The sequence below is a fragment of the Natator depressus genome, chromosome 5, assembly GCF_965152275.1.
Source record: "Natator depressus isolate rNatDep1 chromosome 5, rNatDep2.hap1, whole genome shotgun sequence".
Classification (NCBI taxonomy): Eukaryota; Metazoa; Chordata; order Testudines; family Cheloniidae; genus Natator; species Natator depressus.
Window position 1 is genome coordinate 79,942,930 of NC_134238.1, and position 23,449 is coordinate 79,966,378.

The 23,449-nt window shown below is 42.3% G+C and overlaps 1 protein-coding gene across 1 annotated transcript in view; it reads right to left on the reverse strand.

Annotated features, from left to right (window-relative positions):
- FBN2 (fibrillin 2) overlaps positions 1–23,449 on the reverse strand; it is a 247,755-nt gene that overhangs the window by 170,352 nt on the left and 53,954 nt on the right. The window contains exon 7 of the mRNA XM_074953067.1: positions 16,115–16,240. Coding sequence (XP_074809168.1) covers positions 16,115–16,240 — 126 coding nt within the window. The remainder of the gene's footprint in view (positions 1–16,114; positions 16,241–23,449) is intronic.

Consider the following 23,449-nt stretch of genomic DNA (forward strand, 5'->3'; position numbering starts at 1 on the left):
TTACGACCAAATATATGATGTGGCAAATGGGTTACCATCCTATTTAATCCAATGAAATGAACCCATGTGTGTAAATCATAGCAGAACTGGAACCGGTTGCATGCCTTGCCTTGATATCTTCCAAGCAGTGCATTTCTATCACAACTGATAACTGGTTAAAAACAAGAATGATAATCCCCTCTACACAAACAAAAATTAAGGCACCATGTCACAAAGACAGACAGAAAGGAAAACTGGCAAGGACAAATCATCCACAAGGATCTTTTTCGTGTTTTCTGAATAGAGTTCCTCTTGTGTTGTCAGTTTCAGCAGAGATGTCACAGATTGCATGGACAGAGAAGCTCTCTACTCTCTCAAACCCTGCACATCAGGTTCCAGCACAATGGCAGTGTAGTGTGAGGAAAATTACACTGTCCATCTTTGTTACTGTGCTGGTTCTGCAAATAGATACAAGACTTCACTGTCCAGGACTATCTGTCTGGCACTGTTCACAGACACCTCCAAACCTGCAGCAGTCTTTTGCAGGATGCTTTTATTTTTTGCTGACTTAGTGTGGGAAAGACCTGTGACACACAGAAATTGATTGAAATAACTTGAATTACATGTATAATGTTACCTTCTAAAAACATGCGCTTGTTGAAACTTAGGCGTTTCTCATTCATTTTTACTTTATCTTGCATAGGTGGGTTGCTGCTACTTTAACGAGCAGCACCATCTACTTACAAAATCTCTACTGTGCAATAAACATAGCCTTTAAAAGACTATACAATTTTGTACCCTTTATTGTCATTCTAACTACAGTTTGGGACTCACTTTCCCTCCAGGTAATGAGGAGGTAGAATCTGGAGCATGGCCCTGTGAGGAGAATAGCAAAGGACTGGCCAGATACTTATGCTTTATCACTCCCCTGCTCCCAGCCCACACAGGGAGCTCTGCTCTGCCAGTCTGCAGGGAATGTGTGAAGACTGGGCAAACCAGGGCAAGGAGCTAGAAGGCTGGGGGCAGACTGCACATCATTCTCCTCCTCACTGACTGGAAATTTTGAGATTTTACTTCAGAAAGTCCAGTAGACTGGTTGGCTGGAAGAGCCGCACAGTTCACAATAAAACAAACATAAATTAAGGCTTTAGGGGAAATGCAACTTATGTTGTAAAAGAGGACATTGCCGTAAGTATGAAACAAACTTAAGGTCTGAGTGCCTGCCCTTCTGGTGTTGCACCTAAGAAGATAAAACTGAGCAAACTCCGTTAAGACCTGGCTCTAAATGTATGCAGCAAACATCCCAGCTGCAGGTATTAATAGGATATCTGTCTGCCAAAGAAAACGGCCCGGCCACTTGTCGTCCAGAATTCATGGCTTTTTACTGTAAAGCTTACAGTAGGCAGGATATGATGAATATCTTGGCAAATGTATCAGAAAAGGGTCTTAGAAATGTCTGAATGCTGAAAAAGGCTGCTGTGGAAGTGTTTTAGCTATATTCTACCTCATCTAATGTACTGTCAAGTTTGAATTTAACACACACAGTGTAATGAACTGGTATGTTATACAAGGAAGGAAAAACAGAAATAGAATTTTATTCTTTAAAAGGCTTGTTTACATTTTGGTATCAAGTTTCATCAAGAGAGTTAGACTGTGGCATATGGGCCTGGCCCTGCAGGGTGAGTGGTGCAGAACCACACCACACAAGAGCGGGGGAAGAACACCAGTGGCATTCTGCATCCTATGGCATCCTAGTATACTGGAGGGGGGGGACGGGAGGACAAACTGCTACACTCCTTCAAGGAGGGGTGAATTCCCACCTGCAAGGGAGTAATTAGGGCACAGTGCCTACATTTCCTTAAGTGCAAGTATGGTAATTCTGCCCACCACTTATGTAGATCACCAGGCAAACAGGGTGGTCCACATAAGCGGTGCGCCCCTTCCCCCTCGCTGAACACCATGGAAGTAGTAGGCAGAATCTAGCTCTGAAAGAGTACATTCTCCTCGGGACCCACATGTGTAACTTCCATGAGCACCACCAGATGAGTCAAATGTATCTCTTTTTTAAAATGAGGGTCATGTATAAACTGGAAGTCTTCAAAATAAAAACAATTTTAGCCGTAAGATGACACCTAATATATTGCAGATCAATAAGCTTATGCCAAAGAAATAGGAAGGAGTTTTGTCTGGTTACAGTACCAGACTGGTACTCAGGAGATCCTAGCTCTACCACAGACTCTCCATGTCTCCTTGTGCAAGTCACTTATTGAGTCTCTGCCTGTTTTTCTTCCTGTAAAACAAGGAGGAGGAGGAGGAGGAGAATTCTTCCCTACTTTACAAGGGTGTTGTGAGGATAAATTTGTAAATGTTTATGAGCTACTGAGATACTATAAAGACTATAAATAAATAAGAAAAATTAGAACCCTGTGCTATGTAAATGTTATGGGCCAAATCCCCCCAAACAGGTGTCCAAGCTATGTACAGAACGTAGGTATATGTAGGCACGCACAGATAGTTGCATTTACAAACGGGTCTCTTTATGTAGTTATCTGTTGTGTATGCCCTGTAATCCTTATTCAGGGAAATCTCCCATTTATTTCAATGTGAGTTCTGCCTTAGTAAGAACTGCTAGCTCTGCCTCCCAAAATACTCTATGAACAGAATGTAGATCTTTTACTGATCTTTTAGAAAAGAAACACAGGAGAGTAATACAAAGTAATAGTCTAGCAGAGAAATAAATGGATTTAGTGCTCAACACAGCTGAGGGAAATATACATTTAGGGTAGAAAAAGCATGACATGAACACTCCTATTTATTCCAATTCTTGCTGCCAGAAGATAACATTTAAAAAAATAAAATACAAAAGTACATGTGAATGCTTAAGGCCAAAAGATATAGCAGAGAATTTGAAATCTCACCCTCAGAGCTGTAAAGCTTACTGTTTTAAAAAAAGGTTTGAATAGTCAATGTTACATTCCTACCACTCCCATTGAAAACTGGAGTTTTGCCTGGATAAGGATTGTAGGTTTTGCCCTTTTTAAGTCAGCAAGTAATGTTGCATCTGGCCTTCCATACTGAGGGAGGGGAAGGGAGTGCGTAGATTTAGTCGGGGATCGGTCCTGCTTTGAGCAGGGGGTTGGACTAGATGACCTCCTGAGGTCCCTTCCAACCCTGATATTCTATGATTCTACTCAGTAGTGAGACCAGTTTTGTATAACATTTTAAATAAAAAGTAACATTAAAACAATGGACGCTCTATTAACTGAATCCTCCTTCTAGACACACATTCTCTTCAGATATTTCCTCATAGATGGCCAGTTTCAGATGTCCTTCCCTGTGGCCCTAACCTGAAAACACTTACATGACCAGTTCCATTAACTTCAGGTGTAACCATCAGTAGGACTGGGCACTCCATTTTTTACTCAGACTCTCACTGAAGCCAAAGGAATTTTAATCAAGAAATGCCTGAGTAAAGATTGAGGCATGGATTGTCACCCACAAAATCTGTGCATCGCTGGTCCCTCCCATGCATCAATTTCATCCCTCCCGCCCCTCAGACTATGGCTATGTCTACATGCTACCGTCGATGATGGCATGTAGGACATATGTAGCTACATGCCACAGTCAAAAGCAGGCTGCATCCACACGGCAGTGTGTAGCTGCACATGTCAGTGAAAGGCTGTGGCAGTGGGGAAAGGATCAGCAGCAGGGAACTGCCTGTGCCTTTCCCCACCACAGGAATTTTCCCCTGTGATGGGAAAAGGCTCTAGCAGCGGGACACTCCATGGTTAAAAAAAAGCAGCATAGATGGGGAGGGGTGGGGTTAAGGAAGGCACTACTTGGATGAGTAGGTACATATCCACAGGGTTCAGGATGTACGCTATTCACCCAAGCAAAGCCTCACCATCTACACTGCTATTTATACCCATGTCAGGGGGGCATATAGTGTATGTACTCTTCACGCTGCTGAAAGAAGTGTGCAGCGTAAATATACGTTATCTCTTTCCCCTAATACACCAGGCTGCTGTGTGAAATTCCACACACACACGAACACATACGTCTCCCCACAGAGCTTATTTAGGAAGATAATATAAAGCTGGGGTTATAGCTTCTCTTCTGCATCAACCTCTCCTCCCCATCGGGGATGCTGCAGCCAGGGACTCCCTGGTACCATGCCCAGCCACATAGCCAGGGCCTACTTGGGGACAGAGCAGATGCGCTGATGCACATAGTCTTTTCTGTAGGGGGAAACCACAACCAACTCCCTTTTGCCTTCTGATGGATGATGATGGGGAGGGTGGAGCAGCACAAAGGGAGATTTCCTTCCAAGATGCCCTTCCATGGGGATGATCTGGCCCAGAATAAAAACCTCAGGACTTTGCCCTGTATTAATCAGTACTTGTCCAGATCTTGTAGTGCCTTAGAGGGAAATGAAAAACTAAAAAGGTGTAGTCAAGTCCCAAAACACAGGCTAAATTGATGCTATGACTCTGGTAACTAAAATCATTCCAAAGACTGGCCTGACTACATATAGGAGATTTTATTAAACTATTTCCTTACCACCTCGTGATCATTTTACTCAGCGGAAAACATAAGCCAGTGAGCTATAAATTGCAACGCTATAAGAAAATGTTTGCACCTGCATCAGTTCTTGTGGGTGGGAGGTGGAGACAGGACTATGTGATACCTTTTACTGAACCAAAAGAACAAGTGACCTTTCTGAGCTTATTGGTTCTATGTCATAACATATATGCTGGACCAGTAAGCTATCCCCTTCAACCAATGTTTTTATAGAAATATAAACTCTCTTTATAATGTTCATATTACAGTAAATTAAAGTGTATAACTTTTTGTTATATGCACTTTATTTTTCAGGGTGTCAGGTGCCAGGAAATAATGATTACTTTCCCTATAGGAAACTATGGCTCTTTGAGATGTGTTGTCCACACAGATTCTGCACTTGATGCACATGCACACCATCTGCGTGAGATCAGATTCTTTTGAATAGCAGTGTCTGGTGGGACTGCACCTACTCCCTGCACACCCTTTCACTTCCTGTGGCCAAGTCAGGCCACAACCCCCCACTCAGTTTCTTCACCAATAAGAAGGCCTAGAACAGGACACTGGTCAGCAGGAATGAAAGTCAGGACATGGAATCTGTGTGGACAACAGACAGCTTGAAGAAGTACATTTACAGGAAAGTAAGTAATCATTATTTCTTCTTCAAGCAACTGTCCACATAGCTTCCGCTCTTGGCGATAGGTAGGCAGTTATACCAGTGTCAGGAGATAGGTGAGAGGAGGCCCATTGAAAGAGGACCCCCCTACTAAATTTCACATTCAGCATGGAAGCTTGCAGCAGGGAAAAATGTGAGGACTGAACTCTACAGTTTTGCTCTGCATTATTCTGATACAGGGGCAGGCTGCAGAAGTTGCCTGGGCATGGGTGGAGTTACCGCTGACCTGTCCAGGTGAATCTTTCTTGGCTCAGGTATAGTAAGTCTAAATACAGTCTGAGGCCTACTTAGCTAGCCTCCATGTGGATACCAGTTGATCCTTAACCCTTTCAGCAAACATCACAAAGAGTCTGGATGAACATCTGAATGGTCTGGTTGTGTCCAAACAAAAGGTTAATGTCCTCACAACATCCAGTGTGCAGAGTTTATTTCTGCTTGGAGAGGGATGTGTTTTGGGGAAGAAAAACAGGAGGTGAATAGGTTGGTTGATGTCAAAGTCTGAGATCACCTTATGCAGAAATGTTGGGTGAGGCCTGACTGAGTGTGTATATGGTGGGCCTGCCATGAGAGCCTGAATCTCTCCTATCCATCTAGCAGACATGAGGACCACCAGGAAGGCAATTTCATGGAAAGAGAGCAGAACAGCATGTAGCCAAAGTTCAAATGGGGAACTCAACAATACCATCAAAACCAGATTGAGGTCTCATGAAGGAGGGGCTCTCAAACTGGTGGAAACATATGTGGGAGCCCTCTGAAAAATCTCAACACTCTGGAGTGTGAGAAAACAATGCATCACCGAAGAGGAGGATTACTGGGGGATATCACTGGAGGTGCACCCAAACTGAACTAAGGGAAAGTCTGGTTTGTTTCAAGTGGAGTAAATATTATAGCAGGTATTCAGGCTGTTACTGGTGAAATATTCCACAGCCCCACAGGTACTGGGGCTGTTACTGGTGAAAGCTGACACTGCATTGCCCAGACAGAGAATCGCTTCCATTTGGCTCTATATGTTAGCCTAGTCCAGGGCTTCCTGCTGCAAAGGAGAATGTCTTGTAGTGTAGCAGAATAGCTTTTCTCTCTATCACTCATCCAGCCAGCTTCCCCACAAAAGCAGGGGCCAGGAAGTCAAGTACTCAAACCACTAGGCTGACTAGCCGTCCAACACCGCTGTTACACTGCTCTTAACTGCAGTGAAAGATGAAATAATCAAAGAAAACCTAATAATTTAACTAGTGAAACTTCAAACTTGAAAACCAATAACTTCATAAGCAAAGAACATTGATATTGTGGTTCTGTCTTGCAGCCACAGGAGGCAAGAGGGAACTGAGCATGAGCTGCAGCTGCCCCATCCTTTTTACCCGTGCTATGGGAAGGCAGAGGGCAAGAATATTGAAGGGGTGGCTCCAACAGGCACTACTATTCAAAATAATCTGATCCTGTATGCATGGGGCGCTTGCACCCCAAGTGTGGAATGTGTGTGGACAATCAAAGATGAGTAAAGGGCTAGAATGTTAAGCTCTGTCTACATTAGGAAAATTTCAAAAAATTGCACCAACATAACAATGTTGATGTATTACACCAGCACAAATATCTCTAATGTAGACAGGCTCTTCCTTCTCTCCACCTTAGTAAGTGGGCTGCAAGCCAGGTAGGAAATAAAACCTTTTTGATTATTCAACTTGAAATAACAACATGTGCTTCAAACCACACATACTGTTATCTAATTTCAGTTCTTCCATGTACACTGACTTAAACTGCCTATATTCCCTTATTTAAACACCATATACAGTAAAGGGTTGTACCACGTTCATTCATTTGTCCTTGTGAACCTTATCTGAGAGAATTGTTGAATAGCCTTTTTTTAAAAAATTATTAAAAAGAGCTTTGGATGATTTAAAGGAGCAAAATGCAAAGCATGTTTTAATTGCCCTCTTAAGAAGCAGGGATATCCTTGAACAAGTTCTCCTCTTGGCATTAGTATACTTTATTTGATGCCAGGCACAAACATTACATGTTCAGATTTCTGACCCACAATCAGCCAATATAAACTCATGTAAGTATTTGTATACACTGGCATCCAAGACGCTAATAAAATGCAACCCCATGCCATGCTGAACAGGTCATTTTAAAGAAGCATATCCTTTTGAAACATCGGGGGGGGGGGGACGACTAAGCAAGTGATCAGACTTGAATGAAAAAACACAACAAAAATAGTTTAAACATTAAAATGATACATAAACTGCTTTCCTTTTACTGTTTGACATAATGAGAATTTTTTGGTTTTGTTTTACTCTGTTCTGTTAAACAGAAGAAAAAGGGGAAACTATTTTTCAGTGAATACTTATCACCCAATCTGCAAGTGATTCTTTTCTGTGAGCTTATTAACTTGCTTTAATATCTTAACTTCTACAAATAAGTTTACAATATGGTTTCACTAACTATTTGGATTGTAAATCTACAGCAAACCCCAAATGTTTTCCATTATATAACCACTTTATACGCCTTCCTCATGCAAAACTCTGATTGATAGATTTCAGTGTTTCACATCTGTTACAGTGAGTGCAGTACACAACAAAATAACAGCTTCACATGTTTTCTTTAAAACGTGACCTCAAGCATTAGCACATATTCATTTTGAAACTAGTTATTTACTGTTTGTCAAGAATGAGTTGTTTGCATCTCTTCTGCCTCAATTGCCAGTGACAAGATGCCATAAAATGGGATTCAATCTAATCCTAAATGTATTAGTACAAAGAGCAATTAGATAATAATATTCTGATTGATAGTAAAGGGGATGCATACATACAGTATTATCAATTCATTGTCTAGTTTAAACTAAAAACCATGGGTGCCACTAAGGTCTGGCTTTAGCCACATCTAATCTATTTGTTAACTTTTTCTATGACTCTCGCAGAGTGGAGAAAGACTTTAGAATGGGGCCTTGTCCTCAGAAAATTTAACAAATCCTCACCTTGACTACTGGAGGGGAATTAAGCAGAAGCATTCTTTCTCTATCCTGACAGTCAGGGCCACAGGGAAGAAGCCCTATATGTGAGGTCCTGGATGACAGCTCCACTTTTGAAAAGCCATGTTGGGACACTGCCTGGCCCATTTAATCAGACAGCTAGGAAGATATTGGGGAGGCACCACACCTTCTGCTCATTCTGTTTATCATATCCAACGACCTAACTGTCATATTTATCACGGTGGCGTGTGGAGTCTGTGACATTACTCCTGGAGATGAGGTGGCTGTGAGTGCCAGTAGACACACTCAAAGTGAGGTTCTTCCCCTCAGGATCTGCAGAAGCATCAACAGCTACAGAGCCTGGGCACAATACAGAGCTGCTGAAGGCTCTGTAAAGCAGACATTGCGAGGACCAGGATTTGATTCATTGATCTGAAACTGTATCATAATGGCCACCAACAAATGTTATCTTTGTTCAGGTGCTATCCTTTTCATTTTAAAAATACCTTCTTTGGGCCTCTCCCTGTGGCCTTTTCTTGAGAAAAACTCCCACTGGCTCCCAGGGGAGTATTGCCAGACTGAACATAGGAGTCAGGCCTTCCATTCCCTTCCACCCTATAATGCATTGCTTGTCCACCCTAAAACTCCCACTGATTTTATTGGGTATTGCAGGTGTGCAAGGAATACAGGATCTTGCCCTTCACGTATAATGTATACAGGAGTAAATTATAGAACCTTACATTGAATAAAAGCCTCCACTCAGCAATTTAAAAAAGAAATGGAGGCAAGATGGCTATAAACAATAACAAAACACACTATTTCTAACTGGCACAATATCCAAACAAAATGTATATTCGTTTAGCATTTAGTTGTCTACACTCCATTTTTCAATTGACAAGCTGAAGATTAGTCTGTTCAAGTTTTCTCAAATTTTCTATTCAACATTTCTGCTTATTGTTTATTCTAACGTTAATATATTTGTTGGTGATATGATTGCAAGTAAATACTTTTGGATTTTGGGCAGATTACTTATTGTCTGAGACTTGTTAAAGATGGCTTGAATGGCACTGAAAAAATATACTGTGTTGCCAATATTTTTACAAGCATAAATAATTCTGTTTCTATTGACATATCCCATAATATTTTTTTAATAGGTGGGGCTGTCAACACTACCAAGTACTATGGTTGCTCAACACTTCCCATATAAACTCCTGTTTTCAGTTTCTTATAATTTCCTCAAACTTTACCCATTCAGACTAATTTATTTATTTATTTTATGCTTCGTGTCTGTCTCAGACTGAATTTTTTGGGAAAATTTTAGCCAAAACAGTTCAACTGTTTCTGAGAACAAGACTAGGGGAAAGTATGCTGTTTTGCCCATGTTAAAAAATTCTGGCAACCTTTTCTCTGGAAACATCTAGTGCACCCCTCTGGAGGGACTTCAAGTTTGGCAGGGGTGAGCCTTTGTGTCAGGGATGTGCTATTTGCAAACCCTGCCAAATTTGGGCAGATTTTCACAAAATTATATGCTTTTGAAAATCACAGTTCACACATGCTCAGTAGAGATTTGCTAGAGCTTAGAACCTTCTGAGCTTTTTACTGCTGTCATAATGAGCATATTTGCACCTCTCAGAGCTCTCAGTGCTGACTGAGCTGTGCATGCACCATCCCCACAGAGTGACAAAGCATGCTCCAGCTGAGGGACTCAAAAGAAATTTCCTAGGAATGACTTCTCCCAGCTGCTGTGGGCTGCAGTGGGGCCAGGCACCAGAACTGAGAGCAGGGAGCTTGCTTCTCCTGTGCTCTCAATGATCCGTCTCTGCTGACACCTAGGCAGTGTGGAGGAGGAAGCCGTCTAATTCAAACACAAAGGTAGTAAGAGCTGGTGCAGGGGAGAAGACAATGAGCCTGGTGAGACTGGGACTGGAAATGGCTGGAGAGAAAAAAAATGGTTATTAACCTGTCCATAACTGTTGTTCTTCGAGATCTGTTGCTCAAGTCCATTCCACGTTAGGTGTGCACACGCCACGTGCACCATTACCAGAGATATTTCTCTTGGTGGTATTCATCCTTCTTGGCCACCAACCCCAACAGAGGGGTAGGAGGGTGGGTTCTGTAATGGACATGAGCAACATATCTCGAAGAATAACAGTTACGGAAAGGTTAGTTGATCTTGGGGAAACCAGAATGGCCATTGCATAGACCATTGTCCTCCTCGCCAGGCAACAGCATGGGGACCCGCACCGATGTCTGATGGCATGTAGGATGGGTACTGATAGCTCTTAAGCTAAACATAGGGCCAGATTCTTCAAATGAAGAATCCTCTCTAGACAACCACAGGGGAGAAGTACCTCTAGACAACCACAGGGGAGAAGTACCTCTCTTTACCTCTGACCACTGGCGGATGTCCAGTGACCGGATGTCTGGTGACCACTGGCGGACCAGGGATGACTTTGAAGAGGAGACAAGACATTGATTCTCTCTAAAGGGTACCAGACAGCCTGGTGCTGGGAAGAAACTCGGAGCACTATGTTCCCTTCTGGTCGAGGTCACCGGAGCTGACCTAATGGGGTCAGTGGGACTGGGAGTGACATGAAGTCTCTGGCTGCAATGAAGGCATGTGAGGTTGAAGGCATCATAATCCCACTGGTGCTGCGATGACCTCCTGGCGTCGGCAAGAGGTTCAGCACCAAACTCAACAATCTCAGTGGAGTCAACTGTGCTGCCATGGGACCGGGCTGGAAGAGTGACCCGACGCAGGTCACACTCCACTGCCTTCCCTCTGCTTGCCTTTCTTTGGCACTGGTGAGCGCCCTCTGTCAGTAGGCTGCTTTTTATGTTTCTTCCTCGGCACCGGAGATGGAGAGTGGTGCCAGGATGTGCACAGTGCCAGAGGAGTGCTTCGCACCAAGGCGAAAGTACTCGGTGCCAAATCTGAGCAGCTTAGTTCTGAAATCGGTCTAAGAGCGGCTTCCATTAGGATAGCCTTAAGTCTAATCACTTTATCCTTCTTTGTGCAAGATTTAAAGTCCCAACAAATTTGCCAGCAGTCTTTCACGTGAGATTCTCCCAGACACTTCAGACAACTGGAGTGTGGTTGCTCATGGGCATAGGTTTGCCACAGGAGGCACAAGGTTTGAAGCCCAGGGACCAGGGCATGCCCATTCCCGGGGCAAAGAAAGCACCTTAATGATAAGGGGAGAGGGTTCTAACTATTTACACAAATACTATTTACAATATATACACTATAAACTAAACTATGAAACTGAGAACAAAAAAACACTGATAGGCGCCTTGCTGAAACAAAAGTAGACGTTCCAGCAAATATCATGGGTAGTAAATAGGAACTGAGAGGGCACATGGCCAGCGGCACCCCTTACACCAGCGCATAAGCACACAGACCAGAGGGCACTAGAGCCGGTCTGATGGATACCACTGAAGGAAAAATCTCTCGCTATAGTGTACATGGCAAACACATGCCTAACAATGAATGGACACGAGCAAGCACTCAAAAAAGAACTGACTGCAAATTGGAGAGAGAGATTGGGATTGGTTGTGCAAGGGACTGGCTGGACACAAGTATGTGAGCTGGAGTGAGGAGGGCAGACTGGGACTGGTTGGGCGGTGAGGCTGGGACTGGGAGTTAATGAAGGACATGGGAGGAGGAGGGAACATTAAGATCAGATGTTGGAGGGAAGTGGGGAGTCTGGGACTGGCTGGACAAGGTGCCCAGGACTAGGAACCAGTGGTGAGGGAATGGGGGAGGAGAGAGAGATCTGACAAGGACCTGAGGTCAGGGGAAAGAGCTGAAATTGAGTGGGCAAAGAGACTGTGACAAGGAGTCCAAGAGAAGGAAAACTGAGCTGAGATTGGATGAGAAGTCCAGTAAGGGAGACAGGGTCTGGAAGCCATTGTGGGGGAAGGGAGAGACAGATTGAACAAAGAGCTGGGAGGGGGAAATTGGGACTGACTGGGCAAGACGACTGGGACTTGGTGTGGGGAGGGGGAGAGACTGGGTTGAGATTGGGACAGCAAGTCCAAAAGGGAAGACTAGGAAGCTGGGAATGGGATGAGAAGCCTGAAAAGCAGAGACTGGGACTGGGTAGGAAAGAAGCCAAGAGTAGAGAAGAGACTAGACAGGGACAGATTGGAGAGGACAGAGCAGAAGGATCAAGCTTAGGCAAATGGGCAGAAGAGTCTGTACCCACAAAAATACATACCTCTCACAGCCTGCAATGGAACACAAGATTTCTGAGTCTCACCATTCTTCTGCTGACAGCAAATATTTGTGAAAATCTCTGATGTATATTTGTATATTATTCTTCTCTAGCGCTTGTCCACACACAGGATAACACCACACCATTACTATCCATTAGCTCAAAGCAGAGATGTGTGTAAGGTATCTAAAAATTCCAATCTTGCTGATGAACCATGCTGGTGTCAATATGTTGCCACAAAATAGAACTTCTGTTTTTTCAGTTTGTTTGGTTTTTTTTTTTTAAAAAAAAAACAAGGAAATTGCACACAAAACATTACATTAAAAGTACATTATTAAGGTTTCAAAGTCAACCACTCAAAATGGAGAAAATGTCAAAATTAAGGCTGCATGGGCAACTTTCATTCGCCCCCTCCCTTGCGCATATGCATTAGGATACAATCACAAACTACTTTTTCCACAGGATCCCTAACTTTTCCAGTGCACAGAATGGATTTGCTCTGGGGATGCATAAGGGTTTTGTAGTGAAGGAGACAGTTGTCTTTTTGGTTGCAGAATTTGGTTGCAGAAGTGTGTAGTGAACGTGGCAGGGGACTGCAGGAAGACAAAGGATGGTCTCATGGTTAAGACAGCTGTACGCTGCCTGGAAACCTGGATTCTATCCCTGCCTATGCCACAGAATTCCTGCATGATGGTAGCAGGTCGCTTAAACCAAACTTTTCACATGTGGCCATTAACTGTGTGTTCATTTGCTGATAGATTTGTTCTCTTCCTTTGCTCAAATAGGCACTATACATTTTTACTTTATTCTCTAACTCCAGATCATCACAACATAAATGCTCTCATTTGCACCTGCAATACAGGGGACACTGAATTGAAACGATTAAAAAGTGACTACTTTTAAAAAATTAAGTGTTGAAATAATGTGCCCATTAAATAAAATATGCAAGGTAAAATCCTGACCCCACATTAGACAAAGGGTGGTGGCTCGGCGGGTAGTGATCGATCTATCGGGGATTGATTTATCACGTCTCATCGAGTTGCAATAAATCGATCCCCGAACTGACGCCTGTACTCCACCTCCGCAGGAGGAGTAAGCAGAGTTCGAAACCCCCTGCCCCCCGCCCCAGTGTAGCCCAGGCCAAAGAGAGTTTGGCCATTGATTTAAATGGAGTCAGAATTTTTTTTTCTCTCTTCCATACTGTTGTTCTGAACAGGCTTCTGGGCAGGTTGAGACCCACAGTAACAAATATTCTTGGGTTCACCCATCTTCCTCCACCCACATTTTTGCAGGCAGGCAAAGGCAAAGCCTGACTTTCAAACCTCTGACCCCATGCTCCACCTGCTCCCCAGACTCCTGCATGTTCCCAGGAAACAAACACCCACCACCTGGCTCCTTGCCTTGCCCAGCTGCTGTTTCACAGCTTCTGTGAAGAAAACCCAGGTATTCTAGAGTCAGGCTATCCCTGTTGCTCCTCTTGGCCCAGACCCAGATGAAGCCTGGCTCTTGTGAAGTCCCGCTGCAATATCAGTCCAAGCCCTGTAATTTTGCAGCAAAAAAACCAGATCTGAGTCCGAAGGTATGCATAATGCAGCATGGACATGATAGTGTAACGCCAGCAGACCCCAGTCGTCGGCAGGCGGGGTCGAACGAGGAACCTCTGGAGATTAGTGCATGAGCCTCTACAGCATAAGCAAAAAGCCAACTTGCTATTAGCTAAGGCTGAAGAGCAGACTCATTTAACTCTCTCTAAGTGGTCTCGGTGCACTAGATGGGACATAACACCACACCCAGTAGGCATGTGGTGTACAATAGCATGGCTGTAAATCCCAAGTTCAGCAACTGTAAGCCCAGGTTTACAAAGCCCAGGTGGACATTCAAGTGCAGGTTTAGAAACACCAGGTCCACGAGCCCACATCCCACAGACCTGGGTTTACAATACAATGTAGGCATACCCTACAAGGCTCCTGATATTCCCTGACCCTTGTTTGTCTCTGTGGTCCAAAGGGAGGTCCCCTTGGTCCACCTGCCAGGGTTCTCGAATTCCCTGGCCATTTGCACAGGGGCAACCTAAAATACATACACACAGCTCCTGTTGCTTCTCAGCCATGGTGCTGGGGCCTGGATAAGCAAAGGCCCACCTAGCTCCAAATTCAGAAACAACAGCAACTCTGAATATTATTGGTTAACACTTTCTTGAAGGGCTTGGGGAAGAAAATGCACACAAACTTCTCCCAAAGCAATACATGAGCATAATGGCATCATACTAGAAGACCAGGAGAAAATAAGTGAAACTGACCACCAACAAAAGAGGAAAACTGGCTATACAGAAAATATTGTCAAATGCATAAAATAAATGAACTGGAAAAGCAGAGGGAACAAAATCCTTTAACTTTTGTTGTTTGTTTTTGTTTTGTTTTAGTCTTTTTAATAACATTAAATATTTTGTATGATAACATAGGCACAGAATTTTCATATGGAAATGTGATTTCCAAATTGATGGTGTTGCTTTAATTTCACTTTGAATTTTGTATCCCTGTATTTGACTGCAAGCAAAACTACCGAGCTAAGACTACTTCAACATTTGGCCATAGACATCTAACCACATGTGTTTGTTTTTAAATGAACTCAACTCAGTATCAAAGAATCTAGTAGCTTACTTAAACTGCCTCCTAACGGCAAACCAAAAGACCGCCCTTTCTCTACTATCAGACTTGAAAGTAAAGTTGCCTTTCCTTTCTAAGAAAATGTTCGCTGGAACAAGTCAAGTTCTAATGTTCTTGTTTCTTTTAATCACGTGGTAACAGTAAATTCACATAAATAAATACTGAAATAAAATTGATGTGCATCAGAAGGTAAAAAAAATCAAGCAATAATTTTAACTGTAAACATATTTCACTGCTGTGAACATCTAACCTGTACAAACTACAGTGACCCCTCTCAGATGAACAGCTCATAAATTACTAGAACTGTTAAGATTATATACGGCACTAGAGCTATATACACTTAACAATTTTCCATTACATTGCTTTGAAACTTCAAAAAGTTTTTGCTTTTAGCCAATCAACGTGTTCACCAAGTAAGCAAACTCTATTTGTAGAATACCAACAATGTCTGAGTCTCAACTGGATTGGTAAATTAAAGCAAAAATTAAACTCCACTGCACTAAAAGTATGTAGTCTCCTTTGGGACTTGTACGTACCCACCCCCTTCTTTAATAGAAACTCTACATAGTATCAAATCAGCTGTTACTATGATCAGTAGGTTGATGATATCCATTAAAACTAGAATATTTTGAACTTTAAAAAAAAAATCATGATAATACAATTGCTTCCAAATGCTGTACATTCAGTCTTTTCTCCTTAATTTTTTAAAATTTTGGAACAGAATTATTTTCTGCTTTATTCAGTTTGTCAGGTAAGCTGCCAAACTATCTAGTAGAAAGTACGAAGAACAAGGCAGATACATATGATGTGATGAACCCAATGAGGATGACAAAGCACAGCACAAATACAACCGGTAGAGCCTCTCTACATCAAACACAGCTAAAATGCTGTGTAGTAAAACCCAGAACTTTGCAAACTTTTTTTCTCTTTTTACCAGACAGTCTCCAATCATGATCCACTGTACAAGTCTATAAAACCACACCACAAAGAGACACTTTACTTTGAGTCAATGATCACCATTTAGGAATGTTCTCAGACACTATACACTTACCTTCACATTTCTGAGTTGCCTCATTCTGTCTGTGACCAGCAGGACACTTGCATTCATACGAGCCAACTGTATTAATGCAGTTTCCTCCTGAACAGACCCCTGGTATAGCCTGGCACTCATCAACATCTATCAAGAGAAAACAGTAGTTTGCTTGAAATCAGACATTGCTTGAATTACATTTGTGATAAACAGATGGACAGCTCCATCTTTGAAAGTATTCTGAAAAATAACCATTATTTGCATTACCACACTTCTGCATCTCATCGTGAATTTGGAGACCACTTTGTCTGGCATTGACCCTTACCCATGCTTTATTCCCCTTTCCCCTAAACTATACATTGTGATATATTAGATTAAGCATGCAACATTCAGGGCCTGCTAGATTTGACAGACTTGTTACTGTGGAGCTCCACAGTTGTTAAATTGTACTTTTATATAAATTTACTCTATTTTCATTCTTCCTTTGCAGTTCATCTATAGTAGATTTCTACTGTGCTTTAACATGCACTATTTCCAATTTAAATTATGTTTTCTTCCCAACTTCATTACAACATAGTACAAAAAACATATATCCTGACAGTGAAATATGAGAACCAACATCATGACCATAACTTTAGTCATTACAAGCTCATTCACTGCAAAATGAGGCCAAGTGGGCAAAACCCTTGCTTTTTTTAAAAAAAATTATTTACAGTATACACAATAAGGTATGAGCCAAGAACTTTTCAAAAACATCCATTACAATGCTATACTTTTAAAGTGCAATAGTCCCACAGATGTAAAGCATTTTCCATATAGACAAAAACATCCTGTATTTCTGTAGATTACTATCAGCACAGCCCCAATGACTGAATTTGTTACTGCTAGATCAGAGGAGTAGTTAAAATAATACAGAGTAACTTACAGAGATCTCTCTGAACTAACCAGTGTAGGCCAGAGCCATATAGAGGAACTCTTTGTATCAAACGGGGGTGGGGGGAGAGTAGGGAAAGCAGGCTTCAAGCTAATGCATGATGTATACATTCAGATACTTAGCCTCTCATAAGCTCTCACAGCTCTCCTTTCAAAAGTTCATTTAAACTATAGCTCTATGAAATTTTGCAGTTGTATGTTTATTAATTCTTTCACAATAAACAATTTGATTAAGTGCCCAAAGGCTCCACTCCACTTCTGTGAATTCTGGGGAGTCAAAACCTGCAGATCCTAGCTGTGTGGAGGCATTTCCATTACGTGGTACCTTTGTTTCCAAAAATCTCAGACACTCTTCTATAGGAGCTCAAAAGACATCCATATTTGTGGGTTCGAAGAAGGTAGGCTGGATCAAGGTTGGGGCAACTATGCTCCTCCCCAGCTCCTTGCTAAGAGAGCAATGAGAAGGAAACTGAGTCCAAACCCATGTTGTTTCCTAGCCCATATGTGGGTATAACCCACATACAGGAGAACAGAACACTTAGTGATTATAAAAGACGTTGGAATTGAAAAACAAACTGCTTTATTATTTCAAAAAAAACAGATAAGCAGATGTAAAAGCTGTGCAAATTTCTTCACTCTACATCAGCAAAGTACTATACACCAGCCTTGTTCAAGTTCAAAAGTTAGAGGGTATTCCTTTGTCTGCAGTCATAGATTAAGGTCAGATACCCACAGTTGGCTTTAGCATTTTTGGATAGGCCTGCCCTGTCCTGTCTCTCTGACTCTGATCACTCCACTATGCAAAGGACTGGTTTTAGGATTTTGACGAGAGCATTTGAGATAATCCTTTTTGTCACAAAGTCTTCATACTACCACCAGCCTCCTTTTCTGTAGAAGACGTGGAGCCCAGATGCTCCTACTACTTATCAATTTTTTTAAAATATCAAGGACAATTTTCCAAACAAGCCATAACAATGAGGGCCAGTAGGCCTCCAGGCACCAAAGAGCTTTATGTGCATTGGGGTGAGTTTTAGATTACTCCTTCAATTATTTAAATATAGAATTCAGAGTAGTCAGCAATATTAAAAGTACACTGTCTACTTAAAAATCTCACTTGTATCTAATGTCAGAGGGGTAGTCGTGTTAGTCTAGATCTGTAAAAGCGGCAAAGAGTCCTGTGGCACCTTATAGGCTAACAGACGTATTGGAGCACAAGCTTTCGCGGGTGAATGCCCGCTTTGTCGCATGACATCCGACGAAGTGGGCATTCACCCACGAAAGCTTATGCTCCAATACGTCTGTTAGTCTATAAGGTGCCACAGGACCCTTTGCCACTTGTATCTAAAACTTCCTTTTATCTATTACTGTTAAAAGAACCCTTTAGGATTATTATAACTGAAAGGATTTGGGGGGGGGGAATATTTTCCACAATTTTTTTCAGTTGGTTTAATTTGCACATTAACAGCACTCAGTGGACAGTCACTTCCCTGTTTCCCATACACAGCCAGCCAGCCAGCCTCCTATTCAGTTTGTGGGAGGGAGGTTTTTAGTTTTGTTATTTTTGGTTCATGTTATTTAAATCAAGCACTAAGAAGATAAAAGTATTTTAAAAAAAGAGAAAAAAGTGGTTCCAAAAGCATCTACTTTTCCCTCATTCTTTCTTTCACATTGACTTCCATTTTATTTGGCTTTGACTCTCCTCTACCCCTACTCTTTCCAGTGATGCACTGCCAATATTTTAACAAAGACTCTTCCTTTCCCATCCCGCCAAAAAAACAAAATAAAACAAAAAAAACCTCAGCCTCATGACCCCAGGTTTCTGTGTTGTTGATAGGTAGGGTGACTGATCTGGGGATCTAGTCATCTGATTTACCATTTAAGTAAAAGCAGTTTGTCATTACCAAGAAAGGAGGCAACACTGCTTGGCAAACAAACTTATTTTAAGTACATTTGCTAGAAGTGTTTATACTTTTTTTCGGTAACTGTCCTGAGTTTATTTCACATAGCAGTGTGCAAATACATCATTTAGATTGTGGGTGTGCTGACGCTCTTATAAGGGTAGGGGGTTCAAGCATATCCTTCCTGGGAACATTCTTTTTAAAAAAACATCACTTAGTGCAATCTGATCTATTTGGAATGCAAAGCTGTCCCTTCTAATCGTGAGTCCAGGGAAGTCAGACCTGGCAGGTATGATTTAGCAGCATCCAGAGAGAAGATAAGTTCCACTCATACCAAACCTACCCAGCAGCCTCCTCCAGCACATAATTATTGTATATGGCCTTTGACACTTACGCCTCAAAATGAACTTAAGATGCTGAATATAAATGCACCCCGTCAGTTATTGTTGCTTGTTTAAATTATGCTACCTCAGCAAACTTGTGGTTAAAAAGCAGATTAATTTGAAAACAGCAATATCTGAGTTTACTGGTGGCCTTCACAAAGACAATCTCTGTTCGAATCTCATAAGAGTACACTTCACTGCCTTATAAGCCAAAGATATTAAGTAATTATAAATTAATTGCAGTAGCAGCAGGAAATGAATAAGTTCCAGAAACAGAAAAGGTTTCTCTCTGGCCTTGAACAAAGTTTTAGAATTCAAGTAATTCCATTAATTACTTACAACTTTAATGGTTTGGGGAAAAAATCCATTATTTTTGAAAGGGGAGAAAAGAAAGACCACCTCAGGGATGGTTATTTTACACCGCATACTGCTTTTCAAAGAAGGAAACATGTCCAATGAAGAAATATGAATACAGTCTTGCTAATTGAGGTACTGATCCTGCAAAGCCTCAATCACATGAGCTGGCTTACATGTTCAACAACTTCTAGGAAAGATGTTAATCCAAATGTTGGGGGCGGGGGGGGTAGGTGTTATATTTTCACTGTAAGGGAATTGTTTAAAATCATTTTTAACATAAAGTGAATGAATACATTAAGCACCATTGTTAGTTAAAAGAAATACAACCTAGAGGCCTAATCCTGCAAGTAGTTCCTTTTTATGGGAGTAGCTGAAGTCAATGAGACTACTACTTGTATTTCACATCACACAACCCCCTCCCCATGCTCGTCCAAATAAGGGTTTTCAGAATTATGCAATTAGCCTTTTGGAATCTGGAAAGACTAGAGAGAGCAAAGTTAATACAATATATTCTTAAAATGGCTAATTCAGTGAATTACTTTCTGAATACCATTTTAAGCCATGGGAATCATTTGTCTGCATACACTACAATTTTGCGATCAAATAGATGGGTGGTTTGGGTGTTTTTGTTCTACCTTGTCAGCCAGGTTTAACTATGCCTCAATTTCAACATTATTCATTCCCCAACTGTTCATGCTTCTGAGGGCCAAATGAATAAAAAGCATTCTTGGTGCCATAAACACAAAATTAAATGAATTATCCTTTAGGCACAGTTGTATATACCAAGAGATTCAATATGCTAAAGATTAGGTAGAATGTTTCCATGTGTTCAGGGTCTGATAATATCTGGCAAGTGAAAAAAGGTTCTTTGCTTTTTCAGACAGTTTTCTGAGTAAGTGGTAACCGCGTGCAGGATTTGCATTGCTAACTTTACACATGCACCTTTGAAAACCTGGCCAACTTCGGCCTCTGTCTCTGATGAGTGGACAGTTTCTCAGTGAACCCTACAGATAAAAAAAAAAAAGCTTAGGGAAATGGAGGCTCTGTCAAATATACTTAAAGAAATTCTGTCAGACAGTTAGACCAGGGGCGGGCAAACTTTTTCGCCTGAGGCTGCATCGGGTTTCAGAAATTGTATGGAGGGCCGGTTAGGGGAGGCTGTGCCACCCCGAACAGCCAGGCATGGCCTGGCCCCCACCCCCTATCTAACCCCTCCGACTCTCTGTCCTCTGACCGCCCCTGGCCTCCCAGCCCCTAACTGCCCCCCCCGGCCTCCCCATCCAAAACCCCCCTCCTTCCTGACTGCCCCCCACAGACCCTTGCCCCATCCACCCCCCCCCCGGCTCCAGACTGCCCCCAGAACCCCCGCCCCGACTACCCCCCACCGCCCCATCCAACCCTTCCTGACTGCCCCTCTCCTGGGACCCCTGCCCAATCCAACCACCCCTTCTCCCTGACCACCCCCGGAACCCCTGCCCCCATTCAACCCCCATGTTCCCCGCCCTCTGACTGCCCCGACCCCGACCCCTACCCAAACCCCCACCCCCTGACCACCACCCCAAACTCCCCCTCTCCCTGCTCCCTGACCGCGCTGCCTGGAGCACCGCTGGCTGCCGGCACAGCTGTACTAGGACAGGCAGCCGCGCAGCATAGAGCACCCGATCAGGCTGGGTTCTGCAGCTGCGCTGCCCCAGGAGCTTGCAGCCCCGCCGCCCAGAGCATTGCGTCAGCAGAGCAGTGAGCTGAGGCTGCGGGGGAGGGGCCGGGGGACAGCCTCCCGGGCCAGGAGCTCATGGGCCGGGCAGGACGGTCCCGCGGGCCAGATCTGGCCCGCGGGCTGCAGTTTGCCCACCTCCGGTTTAGACCCTAAATTTTGGGGAAGAAGCTTGGTTTGTTTGTGTTTAGTAAAACTTTTTTGTTTAATAAAAAAAAAAAAAAACGAAAACCATTCGCCTGAATGTTATATTTTAATTTAAATGAAAATAGATTTGGTTGTTTTTTAATTAACCCGGTGTTTGAGAACCAGAAAGCTAAATGGCCTAGAATACAGTTGAAAAGACTAGCCTTTTCTGTGTGTGCTAGATGAGTAAAATAATGCAAAAGTAAATAATCTGCAGAAACGGTGAAAATCACATTAGATTTTTTTTCTTGTTTTAATAATTTAAGGTATTATCAGTTACTAGAGGTCTGATCCTGAGAGCTATGGCATTAACTTCAGTGGGAGCCAGATGGAGTCCCAGGTAAGGGGACATCTATTTTAAGAGAGTCACTAACACACACAGCAGTTCTTCAGAACTGACCTATCAGGAAATTAATATCTGTTGTTTTTCATCATGAATTTGAAGTTTTTATGTATTCTGCCATCTCTGACTGGATGCATTCTTACTATATCATTACTCAGCATATCATCTCCTGCAGCTCCTTCCCATTTTCATAAGAACAATGGGCAGTAGGAGGGAAGATGTTTGAGAAAACTCTTGAGATTGGATTAGCCACTCGGTAGTGGAGCAAAGATGTAGGAGCTCTCTATTTCCTCTCCCTGGTGCTAAGAATCACTGTCTGAAGAGGAAAGGGAGTAGCTAAAAAATGGACTGTTAAGGAATATAGGGAGGAGCTGAGAAATCTTCCAGCATGGGATTCCTGCCACTACCTTGCTGCACAGCCATGTAGTAATGGCAAGACAATATTTTCAACTAAGACTGTCTCTTGTCTGAATACTTTGGATGAGGGACTGTCTGATCTCTTGGGAATATGACAGGTGTCATTTCTGTCTTCTCCTGAATTAAATATCAGTAATAAAGCCTATTGTTGAAGCAAAAAGAACTGCTATGGGGAGATTTAAAGATCTGGGTTATTTTTAAATTCCTCTTTAGGTTGCCATGGTATCATTAATGAATGAATACATAAATCTATAACATTCTACTTGCTCTGCAAATGTAACTGATTAATCCACAAAAAATGCCAGCCACCCAGCTGAGTACCTCTCCTAGACCTGAAAAAAGAGCTCTGTGTAGCTCAAAAACCTGTCACTTTCACCAACAGAAGTTGGTCCAATAAAATTATTACCTCATCCACCTTGTCTCTCGAGCCAGCCAGCTAGGCTTTTATCCCTATTTACGAGCATAAAGAAGTGAAATGAATGGCCCATGGTCATACAAAAATAAAGGAAGGCTGCTTTATTTTACACCTCTTGTTGATTTTCCTGCTCCAACCTCAGCCTTTGGCTCCTCCACTGTGTAAATTACATGAGTTAACACCATATAATCTGGATCAGCACTTACTTCCCTGATTTTTTTTATATATATATATATTTGGATAGATATAGCTATTTGTTCTTTAAGTAAGGGCTTGCCTACATGGGGTTATTCTAGATAGCTATTCTTGATTAACTCCAGTCTTTGGAAGTGCACACCATACCTTATTCTCGTTTAATTTTCACATATAAGTAAGGATAAAACTGGTTAGCAGTTCAGAAAGGCTAACAGCTGTATATAGAAGCCTACCAGAAGTTAGTGATACACTTGTTGATACAATTTAGTAATAAGTGAGGACAGCTCCTCAGTTAGTACTCAAGCCAATTCCCTCTCCGTCTGGACCAGGGACTTTGATGTTATTCTTTGCTGCCTCATGGATCCTCATAAGGTAAATTTGTTCTCCAGATCTTCAGGCTTGGCAAGTTCTGATTTTCTTTGTTTTTTCATGTAACTTTCTCACCATGCAGCCTTCCAACTCCTTCAAATGGGTTATCTGTCCATCTCATCCACATTTGTCTAATCTGTGTCCTT